General features: G+C 38.6%; 1 protein-coding gene across 1 annotated transcript; it reads left to right on the top strand.

Moving 5' to 3' along the window:
* Positions 1 to 3331: 3331 nt before the first annotated feature.
* ppp1cc.L (protein phosphatase 1, catalytic subunit, gamma isozyme L homeolog) lies at positions 3332 to 17146 on the top strand. Its single transcript, NM_001087839.1, is given in 7 exon segments — positions 3332 to 3590; positions 8355 to 8486; positions 9678 to 9908; positions 12555 to 12659; positions 12873 to 13096; positions 14723 to 14857; positions 16204 to 17146. Coding segments are annotated over 7 exon segments (972 nt in total). The 5' UTR covers positions 3332 to 3535; the 3' UTR covers positions 16294 to 17146.
* The last annotated feature ends 4819 nt before the right edge of the window (positions 17147 to 21965 follow it).

The raw sequence follows: 21965 nt of genomic DNA, 5'->3' as shown, positions 1-21965 counted from the left end.
GGCAAAATCGAAGTAAGTGGGTGAGAAATGTGGTACTGTATGTGGTGTTGCGTTTGGTAGTTAAGCAGAGTGAGGGTAGGCTTCTCGAGTGCGTTTTCAGAGATTTTTTGAAAGCAGAAAGGTTGGGAGAAAGTCGGACAGACCGTGGGAGAGCGTTCCAGAGGAGGGGTGCAGCCCTTCCAAAGTCTTGAATGCGAGCATGTGAGGAGGTAATGAGAGAAGAGTTGAGTAGCAGGTCAGTAGAGGAGCGTAGTAAGCGAGTGGGTGAGTATATAGAGATGAGTTCAGAGATGTAGGGTGGAGCAGAGTTGTGAAGTGCTTTGAAAGTCAGTGTCATTAATTTGAATTTGATTCTGAAAGGTAACGGAAGCCAGTGCAGGGATTGACAGAATGGTGAGGCAGAGGAGGAGCGGTTGCTGAGGTGTATGAGCCTCGCAGCAGTGTTCATTATGGACTGGAGAGGTGACAGTCTCTGGAGGGGGAGGCCAATTAAAAGAGAGTTGCAGTAGTCTAGACGCGATATGATGAGAGAGTGAATAAGAATTTTGGCAGCGTCTTGGGTGATAAATGATTGTATTTTGGATATGTTCCTTAGGTGGAAGTGACATGATTTAATAAGTGACTGGATATGAGGAGTGAATGACAGGGCAGAATCTAGGATAACCCCAAGGCACCGGGCCTGGGGAGAGGGGGTGATAGTGGAATTGTTAACTATGATGGATACTTCGGGGATGCTACTGGTGTTAATTGGAGGAACAAGAACCATTTCAGTTTTAGAGAGGTTTAATTTAAGGTAGCGTTGCGACATCCAGGTAGAGATAGCGGACAGGCAGGAGGAGACGCGAGTTAGGAGTTCTGGGTTGAGATCAGGAGATGAGAGATAGATCTGATTATCGTCAGCATAGAGGTGGTAGTGGAAACCATATGAATTTATTAATTTGCCACGGGAGGAAGTATAGAGGGATATAATAGTAATGGTCCCAGGACAGAGCCTTGAGGAACTCCAACAGAAAGAGGTAGGGGAGAAGATGGTACTCCATTGTAGGAGACACTGAAGGAACGATTGGTGATGTAAGAAGAGAACCAGGACAGGGCTGTGTCACGAAGGCCAAGCGACTGGAGGTACTGGAGGAGGAGAGGGTGATCTACAGTGTCAAATGCGGCTGAGAGGTCAAGCAGTATTAGTAGTGAGAAATGATTGTTGGCTTTAGCGGTTAAAAGGTCATTGGTTAGTCGAGTCAGGGCAGTTTCCGTGGAGTGTTGTGGTTTAAAACCAGATTGTAGGGGGTCCAGCAGGTTATTGTCAGAGAGGAATGAGGTAAGTCGGTTGTAGACTAGGCGCTCAAGTAGTTTAGAGATGAAAGGTAGCAGAGAGATAGGTCGGAGGTTGTCAAGATTTGAGGGATCAAGAGAGGGTTTTTTCAGAATGGGGGTGACAAGAGCATGTTTTAGTTGAGAAGGAAACAGTCCAGTTGAGAGCGAAAGATTAAATAGGTGGGTTAAGGCTTTGATTAGTAATTTGCTTGATCAGTAAACATTGATCAATAAACCACGTTGAATCAAGTTATTCCAATGAGGGAGCCTTAGTTATCTGTGTTTTTGTTAAAAAATAAAAGCTTGTTGAAACTAAGACTTTTTGTCACTTTGCCAAAAAAATCCCAATGCTGAAATTTCATCAGATGCATTGCAGTCAATTAGCTGTTGAAATTACTGCAGTTAAATGGGTAGTTCATCTTGTAAAGGTACTATGTCGTGGGAAAACATTTTTTTCACCCAAAATGCATCAGTTAATAGTGCTGCTCTGACATAAGGCTAGACATAGTGTTAGTTTCCCAGGTGCCCTTGGTCATGTGACTGCTCTGATAAACTTCAGTCACTCTTTACTGCTGCTCGGCAAGTTGGAGTGATATCACCCACTTCCCTCTCCCTCCCCACGCCCCAGCAGCCTATCAACAGAATAAGGGCAGAGACACACTCTCATATTCGTGGAAATTAGTCGCTCAGCGACAGATCTCCTCTTCTTCAGGGCGACTAATCTCCGCGAACTGCCTCCCGCCAGCTAGAATGTAAATCGCCAGCGGGATGGCAATCAGTGAGCTTCGTTTTCCAAAATCGCCCAAAGTCGCCTCACAAGGAAACTTCGGGTGACTTCGAAAAACGTAACGTTCAGAGTCCCACCGGCGATTTAGATTCTAGCCGGCGGGAGGCAGTTTGAGGAGATTAGTCGCCCTGAAGAAAAGGCGATTTATCGACGGGCGATTAAATCTCCCTGAATCTGAGCATGTGTCTCTGCCCTAATAAGAATGTAACAAGAGAGAAGTTCCCTGACACAAGATAACAGCTAACACAGAAAGAAAGTGCCAGCGCTCAGTCTAATCCACACCATGGCATTGATCAACTACTAGAAAGTTATCGGGTATAATATATAGCACTGCCTGCTTCTGGCCCCTAAATTTATAGACTCGCTCCCGTCCCTTTCATGACATCACAGCGGGGTGGGCACAGGTCTATAAAGGGGAATGGTGGGGCAGGTGTGGGTTGGTAGGGTGCGGGTTAGTATGGTGCGGGTCGAAACACCACTATTGTGGACATTAAGGCATAAACAGGAGTGGATGAATTGAACTGGGAGGTGCCAATTAATTCGATTTTTTCATTGGGGTCCAATTTTAGTTGCAGGATCCATTGCCCAGGTGTCCAGGTCAATGAGGAGCCCCATGATTTGTGACGGCAGTGCTGTAAGGTTTCTACCATCTGGGATATAAAGCTATTTGGTGCATACTACAGTAGAACCCCTATTTTACGTTTTCAGTGGACCAGAAAAAAAATGGTGTAAACTCCAGCAAAACATAAAATTAGGGAAATGTATTATGAATTATATATATGTGAGACCACAGAATAAAAAGATGTAAAATGGGGGAATATAAATATGGGAATGTAAAATTGAGGTTTCTCTGTATTCAAAAACAATTTGATGCAAACTAGCCATATTCATCTGCTTCTGTAACAAAATCACTAATGTTTCTTTTTATTATAGGCATATTGTTTTTGTTAAACATAGTCAACATTTCACATCGTTTCATGGTGATAAAACCCTTTCAATGAACACCACACAACAACCCTGACACTTATGATGCACATACCCGATAACCACTGCTCACAGCCGCAGTACAACTCGTAGCACCAGAACAAATAATCCCAGCTCTCAAAATCTGAACAGATATCAGAAACGGCTTGCGCACTGAGACAAAACGTTGGGTTGAGCTTTGACTGTACGTGCGCTCGCCTGGCTCTTTAAAATGTACCAGGTCGGACTTTGATATTCATGCGCGGGCCGGCAGGGGAGGAGGTGGCGCCATTTTGTTAGGTTCTCGGGATTCAGTAGCGGAAGACGTGTGAGTGGGATTAATAATAATAAAGAAAAAGACGCTGCGGCGCTACTACAGCCTCTTGCCCCGGCCTCTACTGCACTTGGACGTCTGTTTTTTTTTTTTTGTGGCGACGTTTTGTTGGGTCCGCCATTTAGACTTTTGGAGCTATGGCAGATGTTGACAAGCTAAACATCGACAGCATCATACAGCGACTGTTAGAAGGTGAGAATGATACCCTGAGAGGCCTGCCCGCTATTCACTTACACCCCCCTTTCACTATAGTGTGTGACAGGCGTGAAAGACTTGCGCTTATGTGCTACCTATGTGAATGTGCCATGTTCTACAGTGTTAGTAAGTAGTAGGGCAGCCAGTGTTCTCGGGCTTTGTAGCATCCTGGCCGGACTGGCTTGTGCTCACGTTGTTGTCGGGGGAACAGTAGCCGCTGTCATTTGGGAGTTCAGTTAAAGGGGACATATAACATACATTTTCACAATGCATCAAACCATGTAAATAGAGTCGTTCTTGGGGGGGTAGGTTTAGTCCTCTAGACAGGGTGCCGGGCTGATCTTTACTCGGGTGATTATTATTGTGCTGATTAGCTTGATCGCCTTCTTGCTGGAGTTGTTGTGGGATGTATTCTTCACATCTATACATTATAGAAATGTCACTCTTGCCCCTGATTTGTATTCAATGTGCAAAATCCGTACATATGTATATGTATTGCTGTATTGATGCTATATCTGTAATATACACTTTTGCAAAGAATCGTGTGCTGCTTCATTCTTCATTCTTCTATCTGGATATTTCTAGTGGGGACGTGACGGGGTCCCCCACAGGACCGTGCACTGAGGTCAACGCTGACTACACTATTGAGAGTGCTGGGGCGCATTTCGATACCATACATATGTATATAGTTGCATACGCACGACCCCGAATACTGTGTGGTACTGTGGGAAATCACATCTAGCTTTTATTTCTTGGTCTAAACGGAGAACCTACTCCATGTTGGTCTTTGCAAGGGAGATTAGTAGGTTACCAGTATACAGCCCAAAACCCCTTTGTTTGTCAGCAGGAGTCGGTTATGCAGGAGGATTATCTATACCTCATATGGAGCACATGGAGTAGCTTCCATTTGCCGGTTTAGCTCAAGAAATAACACACCTTGAAAAATCTGATTAAAAACAGTTGGCAAAAGTTTCATCAAAAGCCCTATTCCCTGAACTCTGGTTGAACAAGGTGTTATGCCAAACCCTAAGGCTATTTATTGGAATTTTGAAAGTCACTCTTAAAATTCTACAGAAATTCTACAGATATTTTCAACAATAAATAATATACAGTGTTAACCCCATAAATGTCACATTTAGAAGAGCGTCATCTGTTACAAATGAATAGCAGGCTTGGCCTACTGGTCCTTGTAGGGAAGCATGGTAGGTCACTAATTACAAATCTGCCTTCACTTATGAAAATATATAAAGTAGAACCCCCATTTTATGTTTTTCAGGGGACCAGAAAAAATGGTGTTAAATTGGGTAACTGCATTTTATATTGGTGGGACTACAAAAATGGTGTATAATGAGGGGACAACTTAAAATCAGGAAATGTAAAATTGAAGTTTCATTTTTTTTTTTTTACTTCCCTCTTGGGGTGCCTATCTGTTTTGGGCAAAGTGTCCATAGCACGAGGAAGCCACTGGAACAGATGACTGGTAATACTTTGAGGTTTTGAGGAAATCTTAAAATGGCACAATTTGTTGATTAAAGTTAATTCCTTCAATTTTAAAGATATATTCTCCAATGGCAAATACTTGTTCTTCACCCATTGTGTCCCCTTTAAGGTATCTGCAAATCACAAGCAAGTGCTCAAACCTTTGCTCACTCTGAAAATCTTATAGGGAATATTCATTTTATAAATAGAGTATCTCATGCGTTGCATTGTGTTAAGAGCCGTGACGTACATGGAGACACTGTGTGCACCTGTGTTGTTTTCTTGTTGCATTCATTAAAGGAACAATTGCCAAAATACAGATTTACACAATATAAATTGAATATACTCTTAATCTTATTGTAATAAGAAACCTGTGAAATGTTATCAGAAATTCATTACTGACCAACATGTATCTAAAGCTCATGCTCCTCTTTAATAATGTGACTAAAATGCATTTATCAACATACGTTTATTTTTTTTTTTTCCTACTTGAATCTGCTGATGATGTCATGGAGGGTAAGGGTCAGGCAAAGACTTTGCCAAGGGGCAAGTCTCCCTGAAAATAAGTAAAATGAAAGGGTAGGTGCAGGGGCTGTGTCTAGCAATACCAGCTGCTGGACCCACAACAGCAATCTGCCTTTGTGACCTGAAACCACCCAACCCCTGCAAGTATGGGATATAACCTTGCATCACTACTGCCCATATTTAACCTGCTGCTTTTTACTAGGGATGCACCGAATCTACTATTTTGGATTCGGCTGAATACCGAACCGAATCCGAACCCTAATTTGCATATGCAAATTAGGGGTGGGAAGGGGAAAACATTTTTTACTTCCTTGTTTTCTGACAAAAAGTCACGCGATTTCCCTCCCTGTCCCTAATTTGCATATGCAAATTAGGGTTCGGGTGGAAGGATTCGGTCGAATCCGAATCCTGCTGAAAAAAGCCGAATCCCGAACCGAATCCTGGATTTGGTGCATCCCTACTTTTTACCCACACTCGGGTTCAGAGTGGCTTGGTTATTATGAGCCTGCTTGACCCTCTACAATTAAATAAACAAATGGATGGAGCAAAGATACCATCATACGAAATGAAGGTTCGTATGATTTTCGGGCTGTGTGTGGATTGTCCCAACAATCTTTGTACCATGGCGATTGGTCGTTAGTCTATTGGACAGGTTAAAAAAATTAAATAAATCGAATAACGATAAAATCTCTGCATGTATTGCCTGGGAGATTGTCAATACTGTTAGTCGGACATAACTTTGTACGATTGCTGTCAATTAATGGCCCGAGCATTTTGTGATTTGTTCTTTACTACTTAATGTTAAACTGAATGGTTAGTTGCAGGTCAGAAGATTGGCACGGATGATCTTCTGTCGACATTGGCAATAATTTGCACATCTATGGCCATTTAGGCAGCGAGATTTACATTCAGGGCAACATTAGCTGCACTGCTCCGTTGCCTTTTTGACACACACATATAACTAGTGTACACAAATTGCAAACCTGTAGAATAAAAGCTGCTAGAAGAATAATTTGGGAGCAGAACATTAATATATTTGTATGCATATTCTTGTTTACATTTAAAGAATGTTCTGCTCCCAAATTATCCTTCTAGCAGTTTTATTCTAAGGAGTAGTAAATGCTAGATAAATACTACTTATGAATAAGTTTTGTATGGCACATATTATTTTTAGGTATTTTGCTAGTACTGTTTTTTTTTTTTTTTTTTAACACACTAAATACCTTCCATTTAAACACCCAAATTCCTGTTGTTTCTCAATGTGATTATGCACTTCTAGTTAGAGTAACAAGTATATATTGCAATCATTTAGTCTGGCTGTATGAAAGACTTTTCATCGTCGTGACAGGCTGCCAATTGGCTTATGAGTTTTTCCAGTATTTATATTGGAGTATATAAGCAGGCTGTGTTGGTTAATGTTCTTCCAGCACATCTGAAATACATGAGGCAAACATGGATCCCTGCTATAGATTATGAGGAGGAGGATGGGTGTGTGGCTTGTAGTTGTATCACATAGTGCATGTGGGATCTGTTATCCAGAAACCTGTTATTGAGAAAGTTACAGAAAAGCATCTCCCGTAGACGTGGTCAGAGAAAATCTCCCAATGATATTGTCAGATATTGTTTTTTGAGCTTAATGACTTATTTTTTGATACAAAACCATAACCCCCTATTGCTTTATAGCTGTGATTTTTTTTTTTTTATACCTGCTCAGATACCTCAGGCAGTTTTTGGCTTCATAAAATACAGACCAATGTGCCTATAAAGGTGAGAGTAGAAGGATTTCATTTAAAACGGTAATTGAAAAAAGTCAAAACAAATATATAAAGGTCCAGTAGCACCAAGATGAGTTAACCCATATGCATATCTACGACATGCAGTTCCAGGCTATATCCCCATCCAGAAGTCTATAAAAATCTTACACCGAGTGTGAACTTGTTCCTAAAATATTTTTAAGAAGCTACTCCTGTTTTAAGCATGATAACTGTAAAGTATCCCAAATTGCATTAAATGTTGCACTCATTGAAAACAAATTGTTCTTAGTTTGAGAATGCCCCTGTAAGTCACATGAATATGCTTAAATATGTATCTGATCAATCATTTCTGGCTAATACATATGCATGAGACAAGTATGCCTTATTTGTGGGGCCATTCATAACTAGCATACATTTGTTCACTTACCATCTGTGTTCCACATAGTGCTCATGACATGGGCTTGTCAAACATCATGTTTTGTTTGGATTTTAGATTTTACAAATGAATGCACTACAGTTTGTTCATCCCATGGGCTGAACTAGCAGAGCTGACATTGTCCTGTTTGAACGGCCTATGACTTCTTTACTTCTGTACAAAAAAACAGACCCTTCCTTGAATTTTACAATGGCAATATTCTAGCAGTATTCCACTTCATACTGTCTGCTTTACCAGGCTGATTTCTGCTGCTCTCACTTTTAGCACTGAAAGATATAAGCCAGTTAGAAGCCAGACAGAGCTGTTGCTACCCATTTACCACTGTGTTTTTGGGTGAGGACTATTCGGACATACCTATTCAGGCCACAGTGGCTCTACAGATGATGTTAAGGTTTTTAACATTGTAAAGTTGAGGAATTTAAAACACATATTGACTTTGGACTATGTATTTATGCATCCAGGATACATGATTATTACTTTTTTTTTTAAATTTTTTACTGCATTATTTTCAACTGCCTGCTATGTTCTAGTATACCCTTTATGTTTAACAATTTATTTTTGTTCCAGTTAGAGGATCAAAACCAGGAAAAAATGTACAACTTCAAGAGAATGAGATTCGAGGGCTCTGCCTGAAGTCTCGGGAAATCTTCCTCAGTCAGCCAATCTTACTTGAGCTTGAAGCACCTCTTAAAATATGTGGTGAGTGTTGTGTGTGTAAATCCAATGGCTTATGTTGGTACAGTTGTTTTTCTTACCTGTCCGTTAGCTGGGCTGTTCAAGTTTGTTCTAGTCTAGGCCACCAATGCATGCCTTTTTCTGCATATGCTAAATATAATGCTACCTTGCATGAATAACCTAGTTATCACTGAAAAGTCTTATTGGTCAAGCCTGTTCTGACATCAATACAATACTCTGAGCCTCTGCAACTGATCAAGCAACTCCACCTAATGGCAAGAAAGGCAGTTGCAGCTGATTAATAAATATATCTTATACTAGATATCTGTTAACTAATATAATCACCCTCATCACTGTGCCAGATTGTTCAGTTGTTGCAGAATTAAATAGGCTGTGCATTGGAAAGAGAACTATAGCTTTATTAGTGAAAACATGGCAAATCCCTTTTTATTAATAAAGTAACCCCTCTGTGCCTAATTACCAATCCCCACGTGGTATATTTTTTTCTTGGTTTGCTCAGATACAAATGGTAACTTTTTTTTTTATACAACCTTTAGTTTCAAACAGGCCCAACCAAGCATTTAGATGTGCTTTTCTAAACCTCTGAGCGAAAGTAAAGCTCCTCCATCAATTGTTTGTTAAAGTAGCACAGGTGTGGGATTCCTTATCCAGAAACCAGTTATCTAGAAAGCTCTGAATTATGGGAAGGCCATGTCCTACAGTACCTTGTTTGTGATGGTAATTAAGCTCAATAAAGCCACATTGATGGCATAACAATAATTAACATCAACATTAAATGTTAATTATTGTGATCCAGATTACACAAAGACCTCTCCACAATAAACCCAGGTTCCGAGCGCAATAGATCCCATCCATATATCTAGATAATGCAAATTAGTGGCAATGCTTGGCTACTGTAGACATCTGTAGACTGGTTTATTTGAAATAAAAATTACATTACAAAGGTCTCTTGCTGCATGGGAAGTAACACAAGATTTGCAGGCGGCAAATCATCACGTCACATCTGATATTCTTTATATCTGTCCTTTTAACATGTCAAATGCATATGCTGGTATGGGCTTACATTGTAGTAACTTTTTAACTAGCTCCCCCCCCACCAGTGTGTGTTAGTGACCATTCGGTTTGCAAATTACTTTTTTTTTTTTTTTTTTTTTTTTTTAATGCTTAACTGCTTTGTATGTATTTTCTCCCTAGGCGACATTCATGGTCAGTACTATGACTTACTTCGACTATTCGAATATGGTGGCTTCCCACCTGAAAGCAACTACCTATTCCTAGGAGACTATGTAGACCGAGGAAAGCAGTCTTTAGAAACCATCTGTCTGCTTTTGGCATACAAAATCAAATATCCAGAGAACTTCTTCCTCCTCAGAGGCAATCATGAATGTGCCAGCATTAACCGAATCTATGGCTTTTATGATGAGTGTAAGTTCCTACATTTTACCATTTAAAAAGGGAAAGTAAAGCACTCTTTGCATAAAAGTGCAGACTGATCTTTCTTAACAGTTAGCAATATGTCACTTTATTTTGGATTAACTTCAGCTGTTGAACAGCTATCTGGTTGCCAGGGTCACATTTCCCTTCCCAACAATTTGAATGACGGGCTGAAAAGTTTACGGATGCTGGTCTGTCTGTAAAGATAATTAATAACCATTAAACTGTAGCCTCTTCGATAAATTTTACATTGAAAGCTAGAAAGAGGGAATACTGGAAGAGGAAACTCCCAATATAAAAACAAAAATCCAATTAAAAAGCTTAAAGGGGTGGTTCACCATTAAGTTAGCTTTAGTATGTTATAGAATGACTAAGTCTAAGCAAATTTTCAGTTTTTTATTTTTTGTAGTTATTTCTTGGCCTTTTTCTTCTGATACTTTCCAGCTATCAAATTCTTTGTTGCTACTTTTTCTTACTCTTCTTTCTATTTAGGCCCTCTTCTGTTCATTTTCCAGTCTTTTATTCAAGTCAGTGTATGGTTGCTAGGGTAATTTGGACCCTATGCTGAAATTGCAAACTGTAGAGCTGCTGAATAAAAAGCTAAACGCAAAAACCACACATAATAATTGTAAGTTGTCTCAGAATATTACTGTACATCATACTAAAAATTAACTCAAAGGTGAACATCCCCTTAAAGAATAGGCTGTTTGATATCATATGTAAAGGTAAATTACCCCTTTTATTGTAAAAATGTCTCTGCTTATTTTAAATTTCCACTCACTTTTTTTGTTTTTAATTTTAGTAGTTTTGGACTGCTTGCCAGCCATCAGAGGTGCTTCCTCTGCATCTGCTTCTTGTTCATTTTCAGCTTGTTTAGACTAAACTTGACAGATGAAGAGAAGTACGGAAACTGATGTGAGAAGGGTCTCCAGATGCTTCTCTGCATAGTCACATAACCTTGGCAGCATATCACTGCTGCTGAACATCATGAAATGAACTGTGCAAAAACAGCCAATGTTGTTAAACATAAACTTGCTGTTGACATGGATTTTTAAGTGATAGTGTCACACACCACTTTGTTGATCTCTGGATATGGCTAAGCAATAGGTTTGACACTGGCTTAAAAGTACTGACCAATTTTACCTACATTTTGGCTTTGCATCCCCTTTAATATACATACAATATACATTTTCTTTTATAGTTGATTATTTGAATATTTAAACAACTTCACTGCTTTGCAACTTTTTTTGGGTGTCTTCAAAAAGTGTTTTATTATGAAGAGGGTAACTTCTACACTGGTATCCACTGAAGACTATGAATTGCTGTGTGTGGATAGGGCAATGTGTGGTGCTCTGTTACATACCTGACTGTGCTGTAGATTTAATGTCTGGTTTTTCTGCTGTGCTGCACTGTATTTGTCATGCAGTGTGTGAGGCAAGGAAAGGTGTTAGAGGAGAACTAAAGCTTAACTAAAGAAGGTATAAATGTTGTACATACTGTTTTGGGCTTCTGTTCCAGCCCAAGACAACCTCAGCCCTTTAGCAGGGAACATCTGTGTCTCCAAAAGATGCCCCAGTAGCTCCCTATCTATTCTGCTGATTCACATGCTATGTGCTTCTGTCACTTACTGAGCTTAGGGACCCACTCAATATACAATATATAGTAGACATAGAATATAAATGTCACAGTATAAGGCTGATTAGTAATTAAAGGAGTAGTTCACATTTGAGAACTTTTAGTATGATGTAGAGAGTGATATTCTGAGAATTTGCAATTTGTTTTAATTTTTTATTATTGAAGGTTAGCAATCTGGTAACTAGGGGCCAAATTATCCAAGCAACCATGCATTGATTTGAATAAGAATAGGAGAGTCTGAATAGGACGATCCGTAATAAAAAGTAGCAATAACAATACATGTGTAGCCTTACGGAGCATTTGTTTTTTTTAGAAGGGGACAGTTGCAAAGAATCAGAAGAAAAAGACAAATAACTATAAAACTATATATAAAAAAAAAATAATGAAAACCAATTGAAAAGTTGCTTAGAATTGGCCGTTCTATAACCGGCTTAAAGTTACTTTAAAGGTGAACCACCCCTTTAATACAGATAATTACTACATAAACCAGTGCAACTAGCACCAGAATTTAATAATCAGTCCTGTAGTATCAGCTTATATTACAGGCCAACCCCATTTTCTGCTTGATAATTTGTGATGACCCCTAAGCTTAGCTTCTCAACAGCTGCTCAGAGTTCACTGAGCATGTGAGTGTCAGACATTTTCCAAGATGGTGACCTCCTGTGACAAGTTTGAAGTTCTGGATTATTACTGCTATTGAGTAGCTAAAACTTTAGGCTGGTGCAACAAGTTCAGTATGTAAAATGACATTTTTAGCCACATTCATTTTTAAGATTTAGTTCTCCTTTAAATGTTTCATTAATTCATGATCATGCTACATCAAGGACCCTTGCTTAATTTACATACATGAGAAATGTATGACTGACTCTTATGTTTGACCCTTTGGGTATGAGACCTTTGGGGAGTGTCATGTATATTTGCATTTGTACTTCTGTATTGTTTCAAGTACAAGACATGCATGTGTTCAGCTGTTGACAATTCTATAACTTTATTTTTACCTAGGCAAAAGAAGATATAATATAAAGTTATGGAAAACCTTCACAGATTGCTTTAATTGTTTGCCAATAGCTGCTATAGTGGACGAGAAGATCTTTTGCTGTCATGGAGGTAACTGTTAATGCCTTAAAGTGATCTTTTCTCCCTGAATTTAGCCGGTCTCTTTTAAAATGTCACAATAGCTGATCTATAAAGTATCCTATATATCATTATGTGCCATTGGATAATCCCATAATGCAACACTGTGATTTGAACTAAAGTCTGTTCCTACTGTTTGTATCAGGCTCTTACAGCACATATATAATAAATGTATTTTTATTTTAGGCTTGTCTCCCGATCTTCAGTCGATGGAACAGATCCGACGAATTATGCGGCCTACTGATGTTCCAGACCAGGGTCTTCTGTGTGACTTACTTTGGTCTGATCCTGACAAAGATGTCCTAGGGTGGGGAGAAAACGACAGAGGTGTATCTTTTACTTTTGGAGCTGAAGTGGTTGCAAAATTTCTTCACAAACATGATCTGGATCTCATCTGCAGAGCTCATCAGGTATATTGTGAAATAAGTTGAATTGTATCTGTGTGTATTGTCAACCTGTAACCTTTAGGAGATGCACAAAGAGGTTAAAGGGGATCTTTACTTTTTGGATAATAGCGCTAATTTAACAACCCATGTCATAATCTTTATTTTTTTTTTTTTATTTATTTATTTTTTTTAGTAATTTATCTTTACTAAGTGAAATGTTTCCTTTCAGAATTACCTACAATGCATCTCTGCTCTCTCCTCTGTTATGGGATCAGCAACACATTTCAGTGTAAGAGATGAAGTACTGAATCTGCACTGCACATGCCTTCTCTCTCCTAATTCATTTTGCATATCTTCATTCTGTTGGCTGGCAAAATGTGGCGAATCAGACGTGCAAAGGAAGCAGGAGAGAGAAGGCATGTGCAGTGCAGATTCAGTCCTGCATCTCTTACACTGAAGTGTGTGTTGCCCATCCCATAAGAGAGGAGAGAGCTGAAAGGAAACACTTATAAAAATTCTTTTTTTTTTCTTTTTAATGACACGGGCTTTTAAATTAGCTCTCTTGTACAAATGGTGAACATCCCCTTTAAAAGGGTAGTTCACCTTCAACAACTACTTGTTTTCAGATAGATCACCAGAAATAGAGTTTTTCCATTGACTTTCTATTTTCTATGTGTGACTGTTTTTCTCATATTGAAGTGTCCAGTGTCGCCTTCTAAAGCAGCTCTGGGAGGGGGGGGTCGCCGACCCTGTAAACTGTTCTAAATGGATATTTAGTTGATTCATTTATCTTTGTCCCTGCTGAGCAGAATCTCTGGGTTTCATTAAAGGGGTTGTTCACCTTCAAACAACTAGTTGTTTTCAGATAGATCACCAGAAATAACGACTTTTTCCAATCACTTTCTATCTTCTATGTGTGACCGTTTTTCTAATATTGAAGTGTCAAATGTCACCTTCTGAAGCAGCCCTGGGAGGGGGGTCGCCGACCCTGTAAACTGTTCTAAATGGATACATTTAGTTGATACATTTCTTGTATTTGCCTCTGCTGAGAAGAATCCCTGAGTTTCATTACAGGCAGCTGTTAGAATTGATACAATAGTTGCTAATACTCCAGAGATGCTGCTAAGAAATGGATCAAGTAAATGTTGTAAAATTGTAACAGTTTAGAGTCTGCACCTGAGTTTACTGAGCTCTCAGACTGAAACACCAGAGACGGGGACATTCAACTTTAACCTTAGATTTTGGAAAAACAGTAAAAAATAAATAAGTAATTGAAAAAAGTCTTTATTTCTGGGGAACAATCTGAAAGCAACTGAATTGAAAAAAGTGTTTGGAAGGCGAACCACCCATTTAAAGTTATTTTTTTTTTTTATATCACTAGTGGGGAAACCACCTTGTTTATTTTTCAGTAAGGTCTGTTTTCTAAAACATAGTTTCACATTGCTTTTATAACATGCTAACAATTGAGCTGTAAGCTCTTCTGACTAATGGTTTGAAATAAGTGAAATTATCAAAACAGGTTGGTTGTTTTTTTATAAATGTACAAGAGAGAAAAAACCACAAACTTGGTTTCTTTTTTATATAACTGTTGCAGCTAATGTGAGATTTGTTTGGCCCCCTGAATTAATGGCTGCTTTTTTTTCTTTCTAGGTGGTTGAAGATGGGTATGAATTTTTTGCCAAGAGACAACTGGTTACTCTGTTCTCAGCCCCAAACTATTGTGGGGAATTTGATAATGCTGGAGCAATGATGAGTGTAGATGAAACATTAATGTGTTCCTTCCAGGTATGATTGCTGTACAGAACTGTGTCCATTTTTAATTATGCACAAAACTTTCAGCTACTTGGTTAAGTAAACTGTTTAATAGCTGTGTAAGAAAGTTTATGCCCTCTGTCATACTACCGCCTACCTTTATAGTTTAAAACCGTTGCCAGATCTGTGCGTGTATGACCAGCTTTACACATTTAACTCAATCCTATTTCTGAAAGGCTCATGTACCCTAGAAATGTGGATTTTAGGTCAGAAATGCTTTTCTAGACCTGTAATAGAAATCATGGTTTAATTGGGAAACTATTCACTCTCTCCTGGCTCTGTGCTCTAAAAAGTTGATTATATCCTGGGCAAACGTTTAGTGAAACAAGTCATTTGCGCTATTCGAGCTATGCTAAATGGCATTTTAATGTGTTTTCCACTTAAATGAATGGGAAGCCACAATCTGGGATGCGCTTTAAAGAAAGTAAAAACCCTGAGGTTAATGGCACATTAGGCATTTTGTTAATTTGTCAAACCCGTGACAATCAAAATCCCTGTCCTTCTGTCATCACACTAAGGGGCATATTTAATAACATTGCAGACCTCTTCAGTGATGTTGCCCATAGCAACCAACCGGCACAAGTTAAAAGATCTGGTTGGTTGCTATGGGCAACATCAGCAGTGATATTAGTCTCCAGTGTTAATAAATACACCCCTTAATGTTTTTACACTGAAAAAGGAGCTAAAATACACAAGATTAACCCCCTGCTATTATGTGAAATCATGTGATTAACATGATGTATAACCTGGCGCAGTGTAAAAGTTTAATGTGAGCATGTACAGGTATGGGATAGGTTATCTGGGAACCCACAGATTCTGGATAACTGGTCCCATACCTGAATAATTTGGTATATGACCTGTTATCCAGAATACTCGGAACCTCTAATTCTCCGGATAACCTTATTTTATTTTAATTTGGATCTTCCTACCTTTAAGTTTTCTAGATAATTGTATAAACATTAAATAAACCCAATAGGCTGGTTTTACTTCCAATCTTCCAATTAGTTATAACTTTGTTTGGATCAAGAACACAATATTGTTTTATTATTGCAGCGAAAAAGGAAATACTTTTTAAAAATTGTTTTCTATGGATAAAATGGAATCTATTGGAGATGTTTTTTTGTACTTCAGAACTTTCTGGATAATGGGTTTCCAGATAACAGATCCCATACCTGTATATAAAATGTGTTTTTCAGATAAAGCTACAGTCTGTTGTGCCCTACAGACAGAAGTTCTGTGTTGCTCTCCACTTGCCACACATATACTAGGTGTCTGATACTGATCTACTAGGATATTGATTATGTTTCCCTTTTTTTCAGATTCTAAAACCTGCAGAGAAAAAGAAGCCTAATGCAAGCAGACCCGTAACGCCACCACGAGGCATGATCACAAAACAAGCAAAGAAATAAATAAAGCGCTTTCTTTTTGGACTTGTATTATAGTACAAAATCTCATTTTTTTTTATGTGTAACGTGTCCTGGTTAGGTCCATCTAGCTAGATGTTTGTGGCTTTTTTTCTGCTTCCTTTTTAATGAGTTGTATTTGCTACTGCAGTCACTACTTTCTCATCTGCGCCTTTTTCTATTGGAAAGCACATAAGCCATTTTATCTGCTAAATTGCATCCCTTCTGTCAGTGTTACTGTACACTCCAAAACTGTAAGCTTCATTATTCCCCTTTATACAGTATATCTACATGAACTATAAGGCTTTAGTAAATACGTAAAGAGGGCACTCATGGGCTAGAGAGAGAATGCCGTGGCTAATTTACATATTGTTTATTCAAACCACTGTGAACCTTTTTTTTTTAAAAAAATTTGTTTTAAAGGGATTTTTTTGTTGTTATGTTCTCGCTTTGTATAGCTGTCCATCTTAGATTTCCCTTGACTTCGCCAGCATCACTGACTCGATGTATATTTAATTAAAGCACATTTCCCATACTGTATACTTTAAATGAAATGAAAGCCATTATTTTAATTGTTCTACTTCCTACAACCTGCATTGTCAGTGTATTGCTCATGTCTTCCATAGGTATGGAGATGGCTCTGAAAATGTACTGTCTGCATGGTTTATTCAAATAAAGTGAGGATGGTTATTAAGACAGAACAATGCACTTCCTAATGGCATTACATTTCTTTTTCTTTTTATATTGTAAGAGGGGAATAATTCCACTCCTCAACTTGCGAAGACTTAGGAAATGCCAAAGGTGTCACTTAATGTTTGCTGGTATCATTTTGTTTTCTTAATAAAGAACTTTTGTTCGAGCCACTTGTACAGCTTTTTTATTTTATATTGCTGTCCAATGAAGGGTTTTTGGGGCTACTAAAGTGGTGGTAGATAGATAACTTTTAGCATGTTATAGAATGGCCTTTTCCTAGCAACTTTGCAGTTCCTCTTCATTATTAAATTTTTTTTTTTTTTTTTTTTTTTTAAATTTCATTATTTGCCTTCCTTTTCTACATCCTTCCAGCTTTCAAATGGGGGTCACTGACCCCCAGGCTCTGTGAGTTTACAATGTTATTAATTTATTTTAATGCTTTTAACATGAAAACTATAACCTAAACAAAAAGGTAGATGGGTAGTCAGTGCCGTTATTTTTGTTATATTCTTTCTACATATGCAAAAACCATTTGCTAATAGTCTGGTTACCAATATCTTTTATACCAAAAGTTCATTTAAAGGCGAACCCCTGAGGGTAGGTCTGCATGGACATATTGGCGCGATCCGACACACTGCGATGAATCGCATGCGACAGAAATAAGGTAAGAGATAGAAATGTCTGAAGTTGCATCGTTGACACGACTGTCGGATGCAGATGCTGCGTCAGACAGTCTTGTCACGTCGGATCAACGCTGCGACTTCATACGACATTTCTATCTCTTAGCTTATTTTTGTCGTAGTGCGTCGGATCACGCCGAAAACGTCCGTGTAGTCCCACCCTTAAAGTAAACGCATAAACTTCTCTGTACAGATCATGTTGTACTATGTACAAACAACCAACACGCTGCATCACTGGAATAAGTTCTTCATAGAGCCTTATGTTTGGGGTTTTTTTAAACTTTTACGGGCAGATTTACCAAAATGTGAGTTAAGAGCTTAATGAATAACAATTCGCCCACATTCTATTCATTCCCATGGGATTTAGAATTAGAATTGTATTTATCAATGGGTAAAGGGCAGGGATGCACCGAATCCAGGATTCAGTTCGGAATTCGGACAGGATTCGGCCTTTTTCAGCTGGATTCGGCCGAACCGAATCTGAATCCTAATTTGCATATGCAAATTAGGGGCGGAGGGATATTGCGTGACTTTTTGTCAGAAAACAAGGTAAAAAATGTTTTCCCCCTTCCCACCCGTAATTTGCATATGCAAGTTAGGGTTCGGGTTCGGTTCTGTATTCGGCCAAATCTTTTACACAGGATTCGGGGGTTCGGCCGAATCCAAAAAAGTGGATTCGTTGCATCCCTAGTAAAGGGTAGAACTCCCCATTTGATAAATACTTTTCTAAAAAATCCATGAATAGAATGTGGGTTGAGTTTTTATTAATTGGGCTCTACACTCACAATTTGATAAATCTGCCCCTTAATGTACTTTATGCCAATTTAATTCTCTACCCTATCTGCAGAGTGAGACTTAACTAATCCATATTTAATTTTAGTGAAACTGTTCTTTTTTCCAGTACAAGAAAATAGCTATAGCAACCAATCAGTGATTAGCTTTTTAAAGCCAGATGCAAGTAGAACAATTAATGCAGCAATTTGATTGGTTGCCATGGGGTGCCCATGGGCAAATTTGCCCATTGTTTATAAATGACCCCCAATGTGCCTACATATCAGAAATTACTTAACATGCGTTAAGTACCATTTTGGTACCAGCCATGAGTCAATTTGCATTAAAGTATGTACACAACAAATGTTGTAATGGTGCCACCTGCTGGTCAGTTACTCTAATTGTACAGTCAGACTGTACCTTCCAAAGGAAAACAGATGTGAATATGTTGCTCTGCTCAGGAAAGCAATCAAAATTCTTAGATGCCCTTTCCCATCTCAGTCGTAAGCAGAGCAACATTAGAACACTTCTATTTTCTATCTCTAATTATCAGATTATAAAACTTGTATATTGGCAGTTTATAAAAACTAAAATGGCTATTGTATAGTTAAATGAAAATGTGACAATGCAACTTTATACAGTATATTTACATACAGTGTAAGAATTCTCCTCTGCATAGGAGAGCAATTGAATGTTGTAAGGAATAATTTTAAAAACATGTCAATACTGTATGCATAAGGAAAATGGCTTCAATTCAATTTCTCCAGAAATCTGCATACTTTAAGTTACAAAGGAAGAATTGCCATGAAAAGTTTACTGCAATAAACTGTTTGTAATAAAATATTCCAAAACTGACTTAACGCTAGCCATTTTTATTTTTAAAATTGCCGCAAAGTTTACTATAGAGCATTTTTCACGTGACCTGAGATCTACAAAAAATCTTTGTGAATATGAATGCAGGAGTTTGGTAATCCAATGAATATTTGGCAGCAAAGTATGTGCCATGTAGAGACCCAAAATAAAAATGGTGCATTTGAATTTTCATGGCTGTCACTGCAGCTGCTGCAAGATTCTGACAATATAAAGAATAGACTCTGGAGAACCAATTGCTTCACAATATAAAGAATAGACTCTGGAGAACCAATTGCTATTGGTTCTCCAGAGTCTATTCTTTATATTGTGAAAGTCACTAGGTCTGGCGGCGCCTAACTCTGAAGTTGAACCAAACTAAACAACGAAAGGACTACATCATCCAATAATTCATATCTTTGCTGCAAGATTCTGACTGCATTTACAGTATGTGTGATAAAAAGCACAAAAAGTAAATTGACCCCAGAGTACCACATGCTTTCAAAAAGTAGTTCATCCAAACTGCTAAAAACTGAAACCCCGTATTGTGCAAAAAAAAACAAACAAACAAAATGGATAAATGTTGTTTTATTTCCAACTGCAAAAACCTTGTTTTGGTTAGTGGTTTTCGTACATTTTTTAAAAATCTCAAATTATATTACAGGAGAACCCTGGTTTTACTTTTCCCTGGGGACAGTTTTTCAGTGTCTGCAGCTTAAATATGTTTCTATTCCTTCAGGCAGCTTTGGGGGTAACTATGTGAGCATATATTTAAGCTGCACACACTGAAGATTTAAAAAAAAAAAATCCAAGGGGAAGTAAACCTTTTATAGCTGTTTTGGGGGAAGTAAGCATTAAAAAAACGTTGGTGCTGCTATTCCTATAACAAGTCGGAGCCTACTCTATAAATCTCCCTGCCACTTTCCTCCTTACGTTGTCCAGTAACTAGCACAGATACCAAATCAATGCCATAACTTTAGGAGGATAACCTGTGCTTCCTTCAGACTAAATGAAAAGAAAATTACTGCAGGTAAGTAATTAAATGTTCTCTTTACCTTCTCAGGCAGCACAAGTGAGACTTATTTAGCTAGACAGCATATCAAGGATGGGAGAGAGTAATCTGCTGGAAGACTGCTTCAAGGAGTTTAGTGCCACATGTTGATTGAGGCTGGCACATCCAAGCTATGATGCTTTGTAAAAGTTTGAAGGTTACTCCATGTGGCTGCTCTGAATATTTCATCTGGTTGTATTGCTGCTTTTTCAGCCCAGGAAGTAGAAACTGCTCTCGTGGAGTGAGATATAACACCCAATTCTTGTAGCATTCAAATATGGTTTCTCTGGTCTACCTGTACATGAAAGACTTTGAAGCTTTTTCTCCTTTCTTCTTACCCCAAAAGAGTATAAAGAGATGTTACGATTTTATGAAATCTTTGGTGTGATCAATATATGCATGAATGCATCTGCAGACATCTAAAGTATGAAGCCTTTCTTCTTCCTCACTCCTGGGACCAGGAAAGAAAGACTGTAGAATAACCTCTGAATTACGGTTAGAGTAGGTGTTAACCCTTGGTCTGAAAAAGGTGACCTCAGAAACACAAAAAAAGTAGTGTATGGAGTATCTACTCCTAGACTTTGCAGTTCTCCAACTCGACAAGCTGAGGTGATAGCTGTGAGCAAAATTGTCTTCCATGTCAGGAACTTAACTGGAACCACAACTAAAGGTTTGAAAGGATGACTTGTAAGTCTGTTAAGAACCAAATGAAGGTCCCAGGTAGGAGCAAAGGACCTTATTGTAGGTTTCAGGTTTGAAATGCCCTTAACAAATCTCACTATAAGAATTGAATAGAGTCTTTTTCCAGAAAAAGATGATAATGCTGAAATCTGTACTTTCACTGTATTAGCGACCAAGCCCTTGTCAAATCCCTGTTGGAGGAACTGAAGAATAACTGGCATACTAAACCCCATTGGAGTGAGTGATACACCACTTTGGAAAAGCATTCCAATGCTTGGAATAAGCATGTGATGTGGAACTTTTCCTGGAGTACTGTAAGGTCTTTATAACTTCTGGTAAACCCCTGGTTCTCCAATATCATGCTATCAATCTCCAAGATATTAATTTCAATTTGGCCAATTCCTGACAAAGGAGGTGATCTTGTGTGAGGAGATCCTCGCTCTGTGGAAGAATCCAAAGTCCCCCCTGAGACAACCTGAGTAGATATAAAAACCAGACTCTCTTGGCCAGAAGGGCAGTATGGCTTGAGTGAAGCATGGTCCTGTTTTATCTTCTGAATGATTCTTGTAATCATAGGGGTTGGCAGATAAATTTAAGCTAGATTGAATTGAAGATTGAAGTATCAGGTCTATCTAAACAAGGCCCCAGAGATTCACTGAAGGAAGGAACACTTTCTTGTTCAGAGACCACTCCTACTGACTGATCGATCTGTATTTGCAGGTGTTGTCTTTGTTCCTGATGTGTATTGCTGTGTAATCTGCCTAAGCAAGAATCTTGGAACAAAGAAGCATCAGGTGAGGAGATATGGTTCCCCCTTGATGATTCAGATAAGATACCATAGTCTTATTTTCTGATTGAACATAGACTGCTTTGTCCTGAATCTGGTGATGAAAGTCCAGGAGGGCTTTTCAAACTGCCTTGATCTCTCTGAAGTTTCGATGAACATCTCTTGT

The sequence above is a fragment of the Xenopus laevis genome, chromosome 1L (genome assembly GCF_017654675.1).
Source record: "Xenopus laevis strain J_2021 chromosome 1L, Xenopus_laevis_v10.1, whole genome shotgun sequence".
NCBI classification, from domain to species: Eukaryota; Metazoa; Chordata; class Amphibia; order Anura; family Pipidae; genus Xenopus; species Xenopus laevis.
The sequence above is the reverse complement of the archived record's forward strand: the minus strand, read 5'-3'. Positions and strand labels throughout refer to the sequence as shown.